Below are 17228 nucleotides of genomic sequence, written 5' to 3' on the forward strand. Positions count from 1 at the left end.
TATGATTCTATGATTCTATGAGTTAGCTAGAAGCCTGAAATTATAGCAGTAGACCAGTTAATAGCCTGGCCACCATAGAAGCAATAAATAGAAACACCACAGAGAATAACTGTAGTCGAAATATTTAAAATCCAAAAAACAGTACAGTATCTGTACAATGCTTGGGTATTATATAGATCACTCAGCGACATACTTTAACTTCTCAGCAAGTGGAGAAGCATAAAATCGACCATTTAACACCTGAATAAACATAGAGCCAAATAAAATCACATAACTCGCAGAGATTCCCAGAAAAGGAACTCTGCAAATGAATCCACTCACTTGTGATTATTGTATTCTTTATAAGGTAGTGTTCCATTCTGTGTTGTGGTAGATTTTGGCTGTTGCTTAAACCCTCCCTTTCCCCCTTCCTACATGGCAGGCGCCCTTCATGACAGGTCATCCCAGAGGCATTGTAATTTCTCAGCTTGGAAAGCAGCACTGACCAGATCAAAAGCAGTGTGCAAGCACTACTGTATTATCTGACAGGCACTCTTCCCATCAGTAAATCAGAGGTTGCCTTGAAGGCTTCTGGGCTGACATCTGATTTCCTGTTAAAAATGTGCTTGCCAGATTCTTAGGCCTATGAAACCAAGGACTCCTGAGCGAAATAATTCCAGCAGATGGGAATGGGTGTGCTAATGACATAGACAGAACATCTTGGCCAGGGATATTGAACAGTCCCTTAAACTGAAGAAGTTGGCCATGATTGCTAATGGGCTGAGAGGCTCACACTTTAATAAGTACCTTTTCTCATAGCCTCAAAGACCTGCTGCTGTCATTAAAACTGGCCCACATTATATATCATGCATATATATTTCCAGCTGATGAACTGTTTAGGCCCCATACAGATTTGTAGTACTCATGTGGTAAAGGGGGGGGGGGGAATCTTGCAATTGACTAGAAAAGTTACCCATGTAATTTTTAACATATTTTTAATATAGCTTAAATGCCATAGTGGTTTTTTTTATGGCAAACTAGGGAATAGTTTGATTCTAACCTACATTTAAATATTGGTCTTCTCAATAAATAGCAATTAGAATATTTGGAGAATGAAATCGAGTTATCAGAGAATAAGAGCTAAAATTAGACACAGGGTGTTTTGAAAATGTCCATCGGCTGGGCAAGCTTCAAATTTTATCCACATGGTTCTGATTTGCTTGTCTTTAGCAGGTGAGCAGGTGGCAATTTTGATGCCTCATCTTTAATGGATGCAATTATCACAAGATTATACGGTCTACCATGTTAGGCATTCATGCATTTTAATATTTTGTTTACAGCCTTCCAGCACCCTTCAGACTTTCTCAGTGAAAACTAATGGAGAGTATTATAGCTCAGGTCTTGGCCCATTCAATATGAATTGCGTTGTTAGCTGGAGACATTTGGAAATGACACACTGCCAAGCGGTTTAATAAATTGTGCAAGCTTTGTTGTTGCAAATAATTCAGAAAGATTGTTCCATAATGGCTGTATAATGGGGAGAAAAACCCTTAGAAGTGTTACTTATACAGCATTTTTAAAATTCTGTCAATAGCCACAGCACAATAGGACATTTGGCTTCTCTGCATGTCTTCTAAATGGTTTTCAGATGTATAGTGTCACTAGCTTTGTGGCAAATCCATGCAACATTCTAGTGGCCTACTTGCTGCAGTAGATTCTGCGTAACTCATAAATATAGGAAGTAGGAACCATTTTCAGTAGTAGTTGGAACTAATATATATATATATATATATATATATATATATATATATATCTTGATGTATTGTCAGTGAGACAAACATAAACCAAATGACTGAAGTTGGCTTGTAAAAGATCAATAATTTTTAATGGAAGCAGAGATAAAATGAACAGCTTTGGGGGACATTTTTGCATTATGTAAGTCATTGAAATAATTCCATGACTTACATAATGCTTCCATCAATAATTCTCAGAACTAAGCAATGATACGGGAAACATTTAGCATAATAATAATAATTTATTATTTATACCCCGCCCATCTGGCTGGGCCTCCCAGCCACTTTGGGTGGCTCCCAACAGAACATTAAAAGACAATAGTCTATTAAACATTAAAAGCTTCCCTAAACAGGGCTGCCTTCAGATGTCTTCTAAAAGTCTGGTAGTTGTTTTTCTCTTTGACATCTGGTGGGAGGGCATTCCACAGGACGGGTGCCACTACTGAGAAGGCTCTCTGCATGGTTCCCTGTAACTTGGCTTCTCACAGCGAGGCAACCGCCAGAAGGCCCTCGGTGCTGGACCTCAGTGTCCGGGCTGAACGATGGGGGTGGAGACGCTCCTTCAGGTATACTGGACCGAGGCTATTTAGGGCTTTAAAGCTCAGCACCAACATTTTGAATTGTGCTCGGAAACGTACTGGGAGACATATTTATTTTTAGGACATGAAGAGAAGATCCCTAGTATTACAGTAGCACATGTGTCCACTCTGGAGTGTGCATATGTATTACTTTTTACCTAAGAGACAGAATTAGAAATGTGTGGGGAATTGTAAAAATGTTACATTATTTTATTTCTAGGAAATCCATACATTATATAGTCTAAAATACTAAATGTTTGCAGCTATTGTCATGCGTAAACATAAAAAATAAGTGTGAGTGTCTGCTGTGGAAGGCAGAGGTTGTACGTTGAGGGGAAAGTGGGCTTTTGCCTTTTTTACTCTATCTCCCACTTTCAGGCTGTTCATCTAGACATCTTGGCAGCCTTACTCACTTTGTGAACTGATGGCATTATATAGCACTTACCACAATCCTGGCTGTTGTAAATTATGGCGGTCATTGCTACAAAACGCTACTACAGGTTTTTGGCGCTCTTGGGGGCAAGATGCTGTCAGATCTACCCAATGTCACCCATTGTTCATATCCATTGCTTCCTAATCCGCAGGGGAAAATACATTAAAATATTAAATACTGTAGTTTCAGTTGGAAGACTTGAAGTGTCAAGCTGCTGTTTTCCACTCTAGGTTAGCTGAATGTGAAGTTGTTCGCTTGCACTCTGTATGCATATGATAGACATGTTGTAATTAGTTTACAGTACCCTGTAGCTTGAAGCACAGCAGGTGGGCTTTTTGGCAAGCAAGGTTAGTGTAAACAAGAAGATAGGTTGGTTCCATGGTGTGGCAGGCTGCTCTAATCACAAGGTAATTCTTCATCTTCGGTCATTAAAAAGTAAAAAGTTTTCACAGTTCTGGCTGCTTTATCTTTCTTTGATGCAATCTGTGTTTGGCAGATTGATCACAGATCAACACTAATGGGTGATATCCAATGACGTCCTACTATGAATAGACCCACTGAAATCAATGTTCCTGCTCTGAGCCACTCTATTGCTAGATATCACCCACCTGCCCATCACCTGAGATCAAATTAACGTTAGATGGCCCAAAGTATTTTCTCTCTGCTTTACTGGTGCAGCTTAAACTGTGCCTTTAGAGAAAGATCATTCTCATTGCCAGCTTCAGTTCAACCCAGTGGTGCAAAGGAACATTTTTTTTCTGTTATGGGTTGAGCCTGCAAAGGAAGATCCTTTGCCTTTCTGGTTTGAATTCCAGCTGGCAATGCAAATGAATATTTGTGCTTATAGCAAGCCCTACTTTGATCCCAAGCAACTTGCTGTGAGTGCTGATCAGCTGATTTTCACTTACAGCAAGCGTGCTTTGGGCAGGGATTGCCTGTACTATGCAGTTCCCAATTGGGACTTGCTGTTGCAACAGCAAGCTGTGTTTGCCAAGGAGCAATCGGGAGTGTACTTGAAGGCTATGTAATTACCGGCCGGCACCTGACATCGCATATGATATCAAGTGTGGGAAAGGTGGCTGTTGATGAGGAAAGCAGCCTCATGGACCAAATTGGGACTTGTGCTAGGCTTAATCTGTCCATAGCTGTCAACTTTCAGATTTGAAAATAAGGGATCAGCAGCCTCAACAATAAGGGATCAGCAGCCTCACCTGTCCCGGGAACAGTCTACGGGATATCTAACAATCTGGGATAGCAGCGGGAAACAGCTGGAAACGGCGCTGGAATAAGGGAATTTCCCTCAAAAAAATGGGAAGGTTGACAGCTATGAATCTGTCACAGGGGCTGCCTCATGATTCCTCAACTTGTGGATTTTACAATCTGAGACATGTGGAGTGCAGGCTTTAGGAAAGACTCTAGGACCCATGGTACTCCCAGCAATAGCACCAGGAGTGTGCCAGGGCATGGAGAATTGGTGATTTTGAGACCATCCATTTTTACAGATCAATTCTGAGCTGTATGTAGGTGGCATCTGTCATTACTAGAACAGTTACCTTAATGTTATCACTTAAGGCTGCGATTTAACAAAATGTGTGACAAAGGCTCTTCAGACATATTTCATATACTTTTAAATGCTTTCAAACATCTGTGTTACTACTGATTTAATTTTAGGAAAAATATTTTCACAGAGAGTTGGTTATTTTGCCCTTGCACCATCTTGTGAACCCTGCATGTTCCTGTGACATGATGCATGCACCAACACTGTATACTGTATATAGGATGCAGAATGAAGCATGTTCATGTTAAGAATATAATTAGCCTGACCAAAAATTATATAAAAATATATATATTTAGCTTGGTGTGTTCATTATAACTGACAGGATGTAAGAACATATGCAAAGTGCTATCTTACAGGAGTATGAGAGTAACCAAATATGAGAGTATGAGAGTAACCAAATATTTAATGGTACCATATATACATGTGGGAAACCACTCCTCTGAAGTATCTGCCCATGCAATGTAAAAACATTACAGTGCTTCCTTACCAATGTGGAAAAACACAGGTATGGTAAAACTATCCTCTCCAATCTAGCAGGAAGGGAATGAAGGATGGTGTCATAGCCAGGTGGGACATAGAGAGTGGATATTTCTAGCAAATCCCTACCAGAAGATTCCTCTAGGTAGCCCAATAAATAAAGAAATAAGAAAAGGAAAGTCCTGAACTTTTTCCAGTAGCATCCCTTTCTTTTTCCTCTTGGGAAGTGAGAGACTCAGTTAGGGTTCTGGATTCTGCCCCCCACTATTTCTCCTTGTGCCCCACAAGGTGCTTTATAGGCCAATGGACTCTTTTGAAGTGTTGCAAAATAAGACATAGCACACTGCAACAGGACAGGGTAATCAAAGGAATGTTGTTGGTCCGCATAGCATAAGTAGAAATGTGTTTCAACTTATGGAAGCCATTTCTGGATTTTCCCTATTTCCCTTCATAATTTGGAATGACCAAGATTCTAGGATAGAAAAGAGCTGCAGTTTTGAGCCCAAACTTGCTGAATTGTAGGAAAATTTACTTCCATCCTTTCCCTGCTTTCTAGTTATGCATGTGCTTGTAGAACAAGAGTGGGGAATGCATGGCACTCTAGATGATCAACTCCAATGCCCATCAACCCCATCCAAGATAGCCAATAGTCTGACATGATGGGAATTGTACTTCAGTAACATTTGGAGGTGTGAAGGTTAACCATCCCTGTTGCAAAGTATTGTAGATGCTAATGAGTCTGTCAGTTCCACTTTATTTATTTGTTTTGGCTCTATTACAACAACTTTTGTCTGGTTGAGCTGATCAAACCTGAATCACGTGTGTGGGCCAATTGGTTTCAGAGTTAATGCGAAATGAGATTTTGTTTTTCTTGGGTCTGGAAATTATTTTCACCTGCAAGTTACCTCACAGAAAGATCTATGTGAAGAGAAACAAATATACTTTGGGATCTGAGGCATAGTCAAATCCTGTATATTATATACAGTGGTACCTTGGTTCTCAATCTGTTCCGGGAGTCTGTTCAATGTCTGAAACTGTTCGAAAACCAAGGCGCAGCTTCTGGTTGGCTGCAGGAGCTTCCTGGTCTCAATCAGAAGCCATGTTGGACGTTCGGCTGCCGAAAAACATTCGCAAACCAGAACACTTACTTCCGGGTTTGCAGTGTTCAGGAGCCAATTTGTTCGACAACTAAGCCATTCGAGAACCAAGGTACCACTGTATTATAGCTTGTATTAACCCTCATATGGCCCAGTCTTGTTATAATTGGCAACGACATTGCAAAAACCCTGAAGGTGAGAGAAACACAACAAACTCTTGGTGAAAGCATATGATCAGCTTTCGGCTTTTCTTTTTTGGGATTCTCTGCTCTCTTTTCACATGCTTGCTATCTAGAGCAACAGTGAAACTTCTACCATCTGTAAAACAAATTGTAACTTTTAAAAGATTTATGGATGGTATGTTTCTTTTTCTGGAGTGTTTCAGAGTGCTCCGTCTCCTTCTGCAGCCTTCGGATACACTTATTCTACTGCAGTCATCTTCTTTCTACAGTAAATTTCAAGCTAAGTACCCTAGGAGTTTCTGAGTGTTTGTTAAGTAGTGATTTATCAGATTCTTCCCGTCTAGCTTTCCCCTGCTATAAAGTGAGCATTCAGTTCCCTAATAATTTTTTTTCTTTGCTTTGCTACTTTCCCCTCTAGCTTTTTTCTTTTAAGAAAGAAAAAAATACTGATAGGAAACAAATGGGTATGTATCCAAAAGCAATTTTATCCTTTCTGGGAAGTACAGGACTATCTTCAACATTTTCTATAGCTTGAACAGATGGGATTGGATCACAGTAAATGTTAGGGTTGTCAGCTTAATTCCTCCTTGTCCTATGGTTCCAGCACCACAGGGGCTCTTTATAGAGTTAGCCTTGGTTTTTGTTTTGTTTTTCCAATTTGTGTGCCTCATTTTTGGGGAGGAGAAGCTAGCAAACATTACCTGATTTTATTTCGTTTTAATTTGTCTATTTTTCCATGGCAGTAATTTTATGTCTGAACTAGTAATGATTCAATGCAGTTCACATTTAAATTTGAACCTGTCTAATTCATACTTGCCAAAATAGTCCGTGAACTGAATCACCACCAACCTTTAAAATCCCAATTTCTCTGAATTTTGCAGTGTAGTTCTTCAGCCAAGTAGTGTGTAAAAAAATGCATATACCATGATGAAGTGGGCATAAAAATGCATAAGCTGGTGAAAATAATATTAAAAGGCATCAGATCAGGGCAAATGTCTTTGCCAGAATATGTATATTAGGCAAAATTGCAGATATTGTGAATATTCAAACAAATTTGCTGATGAATTTTAATGAGGGCTTTTAAAAAAAAATCTCAAACTGATATGGAGAACTAAATTTAAGATTGTAAAAATGAGAAACTGAAATTGACAGATTCACCCCTCCCTAGTCAGAAGCAATGTACTTTAAGCAATGTGCTATTGTTTTAAGAAGTATAAAATAATTCTACACAGTCTCCCAAAGATACAAATATTCTGTTTTCTAGTGTCAGATAAATCTTCTAGTTCAGCTCCCTGTTCATGTTTAATCCTTGTGTTTCAGATGAAACTACATGCAATTATGTCTGTTCCTTTGTAGATTTTAAAAACATTTCAGACATCACCCATGATGTTAGGAAAGCAGAGTACTAATAGACAGGAAAATAGATAGCCATGCAATGGAGAAAAAAAGTCTCAACAGAAGGTTTATTTTTTTTAAAAAAAGTATAGATGATTTTGTTGATATGGTTCTGAAAGTCAGAATCAGAAATATTCTAAAGGTTCAGTCAAGGTGAAAGTGGAGTTCTTTGTTTAGCTATATATATAATTTTACACACACACACACATACACACACACATAATGTATTACCCACCCTTCACCCAAGGTGGGTTACAGTGATTGAGTCAAATACAAAATTGCAGTACAGGCGGCAACCATTTTGTGCCAGGGTTCCCTTCCTGGCTACTGTGTGCATTGGCAGGGCATACATAAGCCTGCCCCACCCCTTTCCACCCCCATTGTGTCCTCTTCCTGGTCCAAAAGGGCCTGTGCATTTGGTGGTACCAGAATCCACAATAAATAGTAGTAGCATAAAAGCAGCATCACATCATTACAGCATCACATAACAATACACTCCCCCATCTCCTAAAGCCTGGGGAATAAGCTACATCTTTGCCTGCCAACAGAAGCTGAACAATTTTGGAGGGGTGGGCATTGCGTAGCATGAAGGCTACCACCGAGGAGGCCATCTCACATGCCCTAACTTAGCCATCTCAGAAGATGTGACCCAGCAGACATAAAGTCACAATAGCAAATAGGATGTCAATCCAAACCCGGGGGGGGGGGCTGATAACTTCCTGGTTATTCAATGAAATAATCCTGAGAATCCTTCAGTATAGTACTGGAAAAGAAAAGCCATCTTTCTACCATCCTTCACCACACATCTGATGGTAGGTTAACGAATAAAAAACAAAACCCTTTCTTTCTATTATGAGGCATATGCTAAGTTGTGAATGATCTACTAGATACACAGATGAGATTGGTCAGAAGCTTTTTTTATAATACAATTCTTATAGTTCTGTTCCACAGCCATACTTTTCAGTACGACTTGTAAGTATATAATTTCATTAAGCCCCTTCTTAGAGTATAGGCTACTTCTCATAGCTTGAGGAACATGCTTTTTATCCAGGAATAATTATTCGGTGCAAAACTGGCTTTTAATAGTTCTGGATTGTTAGTAGCTACTAGGAAGATTATATAGGCAGCAAAGGTTTATATGGAAATCTAAGCACTCCTTTTTTGTCCTCTTTTTTTCATGGCAAACAATCTACCCATAGAGATCAGGAGGGATGCACACTTAAACATTCAGCTTGCCATCTTGGTTCTGAATCCAATCATTTCTGACTTGGCATTTAGTATTTTCCACAGGCAAGCTTAGGTGAGATGGGTAGGGTCTCTTGTGACATATTAATATGAACATATAATACCTAATGGAATAGTGAAGCCTATTAGGCTGTCATCATGTTGTGTTATGTGTGAAGGCATATACAAATTTTTAAAAGTAAAGTAGCTTTTAGCAATGTATAATTCTGCTACTCTTCTCTGAAGGCAATTTTTTTAACTCCCACATTTGGTTATGAGTTTTGGGTTAATTCTTGAATAAAATAAATCCTCGAAACATGATCAAACCTGGATGCTGAAACAAGAGCCTTTCTTAGGAAATCGTTTCTTTACCATCAAAAGAGTTGATAATTTTTTCAGTAGGGGTCATGACCCCTTTCTTCAGTTGTGGGTGCATCACATTTTCCCATCATTTATATGTTGCTGGAGAACTAAATTTACCCCTCCACACACCCCAAACGTGTATTCCAGGTGTGAATTCTGTGTGGAATGTGTCAAGATGGTTTGGGAGTACACTTGTTAGTGTCAGAAAAATGTTGTAACGTATCATACTTATAACACATTTATTCTCAAGGCATTTGAGAAACTTATTAAGTCAACTATTATGGGCATAAGGAGACATACTTACATATTTATGTGATTTTTTCCCTCTCCCAATGAAGCACAAGGATCAATCTTTGGAAGAGAAGGAACAAAAGAATTAGAAGATTCTCCCCACCCCCACCCCCACCCCAAAAATGTGTTAAGCATTTAGAATTAGGAAAAGAACAGGAGGAAAAGGTACTGTTACTGAATTGTGAAGGGCTGAAAAGTGTTTCTGGTGCTTTTTAAAAAATGGAAGTGAAGTAAGATTAGAATGGATGATGTTGAAACTTAAAGGAAAGAGGCCCTAACTTAATTCTCCCAGGTGCTGTGTGGGAACATTTGAGATTCTTCATCAGCATCTCCAAGGGACTGCTGAGCATATGGCTCTCCACATGGGGTCCTTCACATTAAGTTTGAGATGCTAATTATTTAGATTATATAACTTTAAACATTAAAATTCATTCTGCTTTCTTGTGTAACTACACCTCCTTATATGTGCTATATTTAATTTAAAATTAAAAATAAATTGGTGCCCGCTAAACCTGGTGGGGCTGCTAGAATGTCATGGTGTGGCTAATGAGGTCACAGGGCATGGCCAGGTTCTGGTTTTCTGCCATACTTCTCCCCTTGGAAACATACTGGGGACACTTAAGCACTGCAGTTTTGCAAATAGTAACTTCCCCAGGTAAAAAAAATTCTTTGGTTCCAAAGGGGACCTTGCTGTCACAGTTGCTTCTCTGATTTGCGAATAGACGTCCTGCCTCCATCTGTTCTGTTTTCCCCCTCTGTCCTCCTTCTTTGCAAAGAAACAGTGGACATTTAAACATTGCAGTTTTATTAATACTTAGCACTTAACAGAGATTTAGTCTTATGCTCGCTCTAATGAGTATACATGCAGTTATGTCATAATTCCTCAGTAGTGAACAGAAACTTATATCTCTGCTCATTTGGTAATGCTCCCTCAATCCTGTTTTAAACACACACACACACATACAAGAGAGAGAGAGAGAGAGAGAGAGAGAGAGAGAGAGAGAGAGAGAGAGTTAGAGTTGCTGGAAACTCACAATTTGTAGGCAGTAGAAAAGATGTTAGACATTTTATCTGAATAAAATATATGAACCACCGGTGCTTGGAATGTTCATTTTAGAAAAGGAACAAAATAGTTCACTTCCAATTCATGCAATGCCCTTTTCCATTCATAATAATTGCTGCCTGCTACTCAGCTGTTAAAGGTTGCACTCCCCCAATGCCAACCCTAAACCATGCCAAGAACTCAAGTTAAAAATAAAAAAGAACAGAAAACATATATTTTAAATGAACACCTGCAGTTGTATTAATGTGATGGTTAAGAGTGTTGTACTTGGACCTGGAAGAGCAGGGTTCAATTTTATGCCCACTTAACTGAATACAATGGGACTTACTTCTAAGTAAGGTATAAATCATCATCATCATCATCATTAAAATGAATGGGATTATGTTAGTAACTGAAGCTAACCCATGCCTCTTCAGTATAGTTTACCACTACATATACAAGAGTATATCACTCCAGTAAATATTAGGTTCAGGACTATTACATTTTATTTAAGTTAAAATGTTAGAAAAATGATTCTCTCCCCCTCCCACACACCATAGGATCAGTTCTAAATACTATAGCAGCAAGTTCCACAAGCTTCTCCAGTACTCTGCTGCTGTGGGCACTCAGACATTCACACAAAGTTTTATAAAAGCAGGGATTTGTTTAGCTCAGAATTCCTCTCCCTTTTGGCCACCAGTCAATACACCATTCCACCTCTCCGCTCAAAGTGAGATTGCAGCTGGAAGTGTGGGAGCAAGTGTGCCCTGCTAATGCAGTCTGGGGCTGAGAAACAAGATGAAGGTCTAGTGTTCTTCAAAGTACTGATAATATTTTTTGTTCTATTTGAAGCAATTACGGTAAGTTATTGCTCTTATTTCTGATGGGAGTTAACGATCTTGCATATGCCTGCACCATATTTTCAAATACATTAAACATAAATAAATAAACGAGGCCCAATCCAGGTCACGGGAAAACTTTTTTTGCAGACACTTCTATCCCTCAACCATAAAAAGGCTCAGTTCAGCCCATGAAGAAACAAGATTCTCTCCTTCCCCCTTTATGATGCCAGCCAAATCTCCTCTCCTTTCTCTGCCCCCCTAGCATTAAAAAGGGTCCAGTACCACCCCTGAATTAATCAAATTATACACAACCGAACATGATTTTGGAGTCATTTGCCACTATTCCTGCCACTGAAATGTGTATCTCTATGTCTATATCTGGCAGTGATGAAACTGGAAGCTGAACAGTGAACTTGTTGGATAGCCATGCCAGGATGGGGGAGATTGTGCTTCCTGTTGCTTTTTCCTGGTGCTTGCAAAAGGAGGGCAAAGTACCTCCACCTCAGAGAAGAGTCATTAGCAGCTTGCAAATGGATGCATCTATTTGGCTCCGGTTGATCGGAGTCCTGCTCTAGTGCTGTGAAACTTTCAGTGCATTTCTGAGGGAATCCTGACCAGCTAGAGTTTATTCAAAGGGAAATGAAATAAAAAATAGAGGTTCAGAGGGGTCCTCCACCCTCTGTAAGCCACCCATACTGGAATTGATTATTTCAAAAACTTGTTTTTTTACCCATGGCGACAGGGTTGAAACCTTAGGGATGATTATCATCTCCAGAGATGATTGGCCAGCACAAGAGATGACCAGGAACAGGTCTCTAAATATGAAGGAGTGTATTGCAAATGAATGAAAGGAGCATAGAAAGAGCCATTCTATAGCTTTATGGGGATTGAGTTTTAGTGTGGGGGGTTGCCCCACCTGCACTAAGTAACGGTTTTCCACTGTTTCTTACCATTAAGGTGTTGTTAATTGACCAAATTACAAAGCAAGGAAAACTGGCACATTTATATTTACTCTTCTCATAAGTTTTCTGTAGAATATCAGAAGTATTGAGAGGAGGAGGAATGTGTCCCTTGAGACGGAAGTACCTAAAACATACAATGCCTGTTTGGTTTTAAAAGAAACTGAATTTAAAACTTCTTTTCTTTGAAGTTTACATTTTTGTCTTGTAACATCTCCTCTGTGAGGTTTACATATATTAGGTTGCATCTAATGTCAAAATGTTTTTTGCCAGCAAGAGAATGCATAAGCAGCAAATTGATGTGCAGCAAATTGTACAATCTGTTGCGCAAGAAGTTTCTGCTAGCACAGCTGTGGAGTCCAATTCCTCCATTGCCTAAGATTAAAACCCACCTGTCTGCTATCATAAGAGCCCTTGCCCTACAGGACAGAAAACTTTGGATACAGCCTTTTAAAAATTGAGATGGCAAAGCTGTGTGTGGAATGCATTTGCTTAAATTTAAACAAGTGAATAATTTACTGCATCAAACATGAAATGGGTTGGGGGGAAAAGACTCCTGCTGCAACAGTACACAACTAAAGAAGTAAAACCAGTCTAGATTTATTGGAAAGCTGCAGAAGAAATAAGGTCAGAATATTTAATTATAACCCAATCAACCTTTCGTGAGCAGCGTGTCAGTTTTACTTTTGAGAAGCAAATGAAACATTTCTTTGTTTCTCAAGCACAGGCTTTTAAGACAGGAGGTGTTCTATCATTGTATTAAGAGGATAAAAATGGATTGTTTGATCTTCTGAATTTTAATGTGTTGAAAAGATTATTGGGAAGAAAATTGCATTCTCTGAAGTGGCAGAAATATTATTCAGATAACATTAATTACATGATAGTTTCCCCCCTTTAATAATGGGTGTATATTCCAGTTTGGGTTTGTAACAAACAGAGTGGCTTTAAAGACTTGAGAAATTTATTTTTCTTTAAAAAAAATCATTACCATGAGTATAGCACTTAAACTTGCATGAGTTCTTTAATTATTGTGGTGGTTATGGTCCATTGTGCATTATGTTGTGTGTGTTTGCTTTTTCTAGTGTGCTGTGGGTATTAAACATAAGATCCTCACATACTGCAAAAAAATTTAAAAGACATGATTTGAAAGGAAGTTTATCTCCTATCATTAGGCTGTGTGCCTGAAGTGCATATTTTGTGTGAGTGTTTTATCCTCAAAAGCACAAATAATAATATGGCACCACAGTAGTAATTTATCAAAACATGGCAAAAAAAGGAAAGAACAGAGGAGCCTATATCAAACACCTTGATCTCAAACATATTTAGCTTGGAAATCCCATTTTATTTCAGTGAAACTTGCTTCCAAGTGTCTTGTGTCTACATCAAGACAACAATAAAGAAAAATGAGTTGATATTTTTGCATGTTTTAGCCACAATTTGACAAACAAGTTTTCAGACCAGAAGCCATCAGTGATGTAAATGTCACACATTATGTGGTCAGTACCATTTCTCAGAATCTGTGATTTGCCTCTTTGTAACTTCCAGACAGCCTTCTCCAGCTGAGTGAACTGTGATTCTACTGGCGTTATCAATTCAGGGATTGAGGATGATTTAAGGGTGTGTGGTAGTGGGGGCATTGTAGACAGTGAGGTTGGAGGGAAATGAAATGCAGAAAAGCGCAGAAAGTGATATTTGTATAATTGGCAAGTCACAAAACAGTTATTGATATCCCAGGCATGCAGGCATCGGTAACCCAATGAACACACGCCGTGTCCTAAGCAATCAATCAATCAATCAATCAATCAAACAAAAACCCACCATTGACTCAGTTCAGTCCACAAATGATAGCACTGAACCTCTTCATGTATTATAATTCAGGGGTTTCATGTTGCAGTCTCACTTGAAGTTTCTTTGCTCTAGGATGTCAACTCCAAAGTCAATTCAAATGCTCCCACAGTGGCATTTTGCCATTTCTGATATTGGTCCATTTATTATTTTGCATATTGATTGCTAATGGGACTTCTAGCCACCAGACTCTGTCGCTCACCCACCATAACTTCAGCTTTGAGAGGAACATCATCAGATCAAGAGACACAGCAATAGGCACTCACATAATTCAACAGTAGGCCAACATCTTCATGGTTCACTGTTAACTGTGTGGCTTATCCCCAGACCATGTTACCCAGTTCAGCCACGTTCATCTGATAATGGGGTTTGTATTCCACACAAGCTTGACACCATTATAAACGTGTTAGTTTTTGCTGTGCCCGCAAGACTGTTATTTTATTTTATTAAGTGAAATCCTGCTCATTTAGAGGTTTAATTTAATAACAATTCCACTAGGCTTCAAGGTGCTATTTTACTAGTCTTGTGAAATCGTATTAACACTTTTATTTAACAGTTTACCTTCCATTATCATTATTGGAAAGCCTTTGTACAAAGTTTTTAGTAGTGTTACACTGTTTACACTGTTTACACTAATTATTATATTGCAATGCCTCCCTTTTTATGTGTGTGTCAACATGCCCAAGAACTACAAGATGTGCTATTTATTGGGGGTCTAAGTGATACCGAGTCCTTTACTGTGATTTGATTTGATTTGTTTTGTTTTTGCAAGACTTACTGGCACCATATAATGTTACTGTGCAAATTAATTAATGAAGGAAAGGGTACTTCATCACTGGTATTTTTTCTTCTCCTTGTAATGCTTCCTGTATTTATATACTGCAATTGCACTGTGACAACTTTCTTTCTCTATTTTCTATTTAACTTTTCTTATTTTTTCTGTTTCTTTTGCAGCAAATTTGCTGGATAGAGTTTCTGCTCGCTGCTTGTTAAATATGTTCTTTTTTTCTGTCAATTACCACAGGTTTAGTCCCTATGAGTGGTATAACCCACACCCTTGCAACCCCGACTCAGACGTGGTGGAAAACAATTTTACCTTGCTAAATAGTTTCTGGTTTGGAGTTGGAGCTCTCATGCAGCAAGGTATACGATTCAGCCTGCTCTTTCCCCTGGGTGCCATGTCCCACTTTTTGCTGGGGGTGACAGTTCTCTCTTTCTCTGGCACAAATTGCTTGCATGGGTGCCTCTGTGCATGTAACCATAAACCAGCTTTTAACATTAATACACCTAGGCATTCTTGAATCCCACTTTCTGAAAAAGAGTACCCAGCAAAATAAGAGAAATCCAAACCTCAATATTCTCAGGTCACTTCCTTCTAACCTGGATATAGGTACATCTCACTGCCATTAATTGATGCACTGGTCTGTATTTTTCAAACAGTGACATTTTTGCAAAGCAAGAGCTGAAAGCATGATTACCTCTTTACTATTGTCTACTTTGGATGTAGACCTTCATTTTCCGTATTCAGCGCTGAAATGAGATGCCATTTATTGCATGGTTAATAAATGCCATCCCAGTTTGCAATAATTGTTGCAACCATGTTCTGTTTGAGATTCCTTAAATGCAAATTAATAAAGGCAAGGCAAACGTTGACGACGTAGCACAATCTGTACGGTATGTGCAAAGAAATGCATTTTAAAAGATGGATGCTAAAATTATAGGGATGCTCATCTGAGAACAGATAATAATACATCAACAGGGTATTTATTTATTTATTTTGGTTATACAGTGCACTCCTCTTGTGCCTATTTTGTTTAATTTACAAGAGGGCAATATAAGCGGTAGTCCTAAACAATATAATCTATAGTAAATTGTTAGTAGGTTCCCCTCTCCCCCAGTGTAATACGACATATATAAAAGGAGGGCAGTATAATGTTTGTCATCTAATTAACATTACTTATTTTAAAATTCATTGTTCTTCATGCTATCATTGCTTGCCTTTAGTAGACTACACCCACATTTCCATGGAATACCAAAAACATTTGTCCCCTTCTTGAGCATATTTTTCAACAGATATTTTAAGAGAAGTTGACAGTTGCAGGAGAGTATATGTACACATTTGGGTGCTAGAACCAGCATTTAATTTCGGCAGCCAAAAGTACAGAAGGTGGACATGTGTATTTGGGTATCTTGTGCAAGTGGGGGGGCATTTATTTTGATTTCATTTTAAATAACAGCATTTCCTTTTGGAAAAGTAATTAATGTACTTGACAGAATGTCTTAGGAGACATGTAGGAGTTAGGGCATATTGACATAACTGCCCTGGAGCAGGAAGTTAGAACAACTTTAATTAAACCTCTACCACGCTTGTAAACTGCTCTGGATTCTTGTTGTTTTTGAAGTTATTGATACGTGGAGACCCACAATAAATATAATATAGCAGTGGGCACAATCCAGTCAGAGAGACGAAATTGTAATTTCCATTTATTTCAACAGAAAAGAGTTAAATACACTCTTTCATTCAAATTAAAAATGTTTAACTCTGGCTGGATCTGACATGTCCAGTGTGTTCTTTGCAGTCTGAACATTTTATTCTTAAACATCCTTTCGTATGAGTAATACAAAATGCACCAGCATTTTAAAAGACAGAAACGACAATCAGATCATGATTTAGAAAAGCACTTGACAAATAGATAAGCCAAATATATTGCATAGTGGTAAATCTCATGCCATACTCCTGTAAATAAATAATAGCCTAAATAGAAATAAAATAAATATATTTTATGAAACATAGGACTATCTACAAACCATACCACAAGGAGAGGACTAGGTTGAGTGGAAAGGAGTCCTGCACATGCCCAATATCCACTATATTTCATTCCTGGAATGCAGTTGGTTTCATCTAAAGAGAACTGATCGCATTTTTTGCTGTGGAGGTAGCAAGACATATAGGTTTGTAATCTGCAAGAAAAGGCAAACATACAGTGAAGGACCAAACAAACCATGAACAATGGGGCATTCATAAGAAATGTTCATGGGTCCCAAAGGTCCATTAGAACATAGTCTTCCTCCTCCTATAATTATCTTCTTGCCTCTGAAAAAGATTAGTGCAAAGAACCTTCATTTGTTTGTTTCAGACATAATGTCAAACCATAGCTTGGTGCAAGGTA

The 17228-nt window shown here is 38.6% G+C and overlaps 1 protein-coding gene across 4 annotated transcripts in view; it reads left to right on the top strand.

Annotated features, from left to right (window-relative positions):
- The window catches only part of GRIK2 (glutamate ionotropic receptor kainate type subunit 2), a 441474-nt gene that overhangs the window by 318283 nt on the left and 105963 nt on the right, over positions 1-17228 (top strand). For 3 of the 4 annotated variants that reach the window (XM_080999933.1, XM_080999935.1, XM_080999934.1), the window contains exon 13: positions 15083-15201. The exons of the other annotated variant lie outside the window; for it this stretch is intronic. In XM_080999933.1, the coding sequence (XP_080856059.1) occupies positions 15083-15201 (119 nt within the window). The remainder of the gene's footprint in view (positions 1-15082; positions 15202-17228) is intronic. 4 annotated transcript variants of the gene reach the window in all.

The sequence above is a fragment of the Podarcis pityusensis genome (assembly GCF_964106645.2).
Source record: "Podarcis pityusensis genome assembly, chromosome: 3".
NCBI classification, from domain to species: domain Eukaryota; kingdom Metazoa; phylum Chordata; class Lepidosauria; order Squamata; family Lacertidae; genus Podarcis; species Podarcis pityusensis.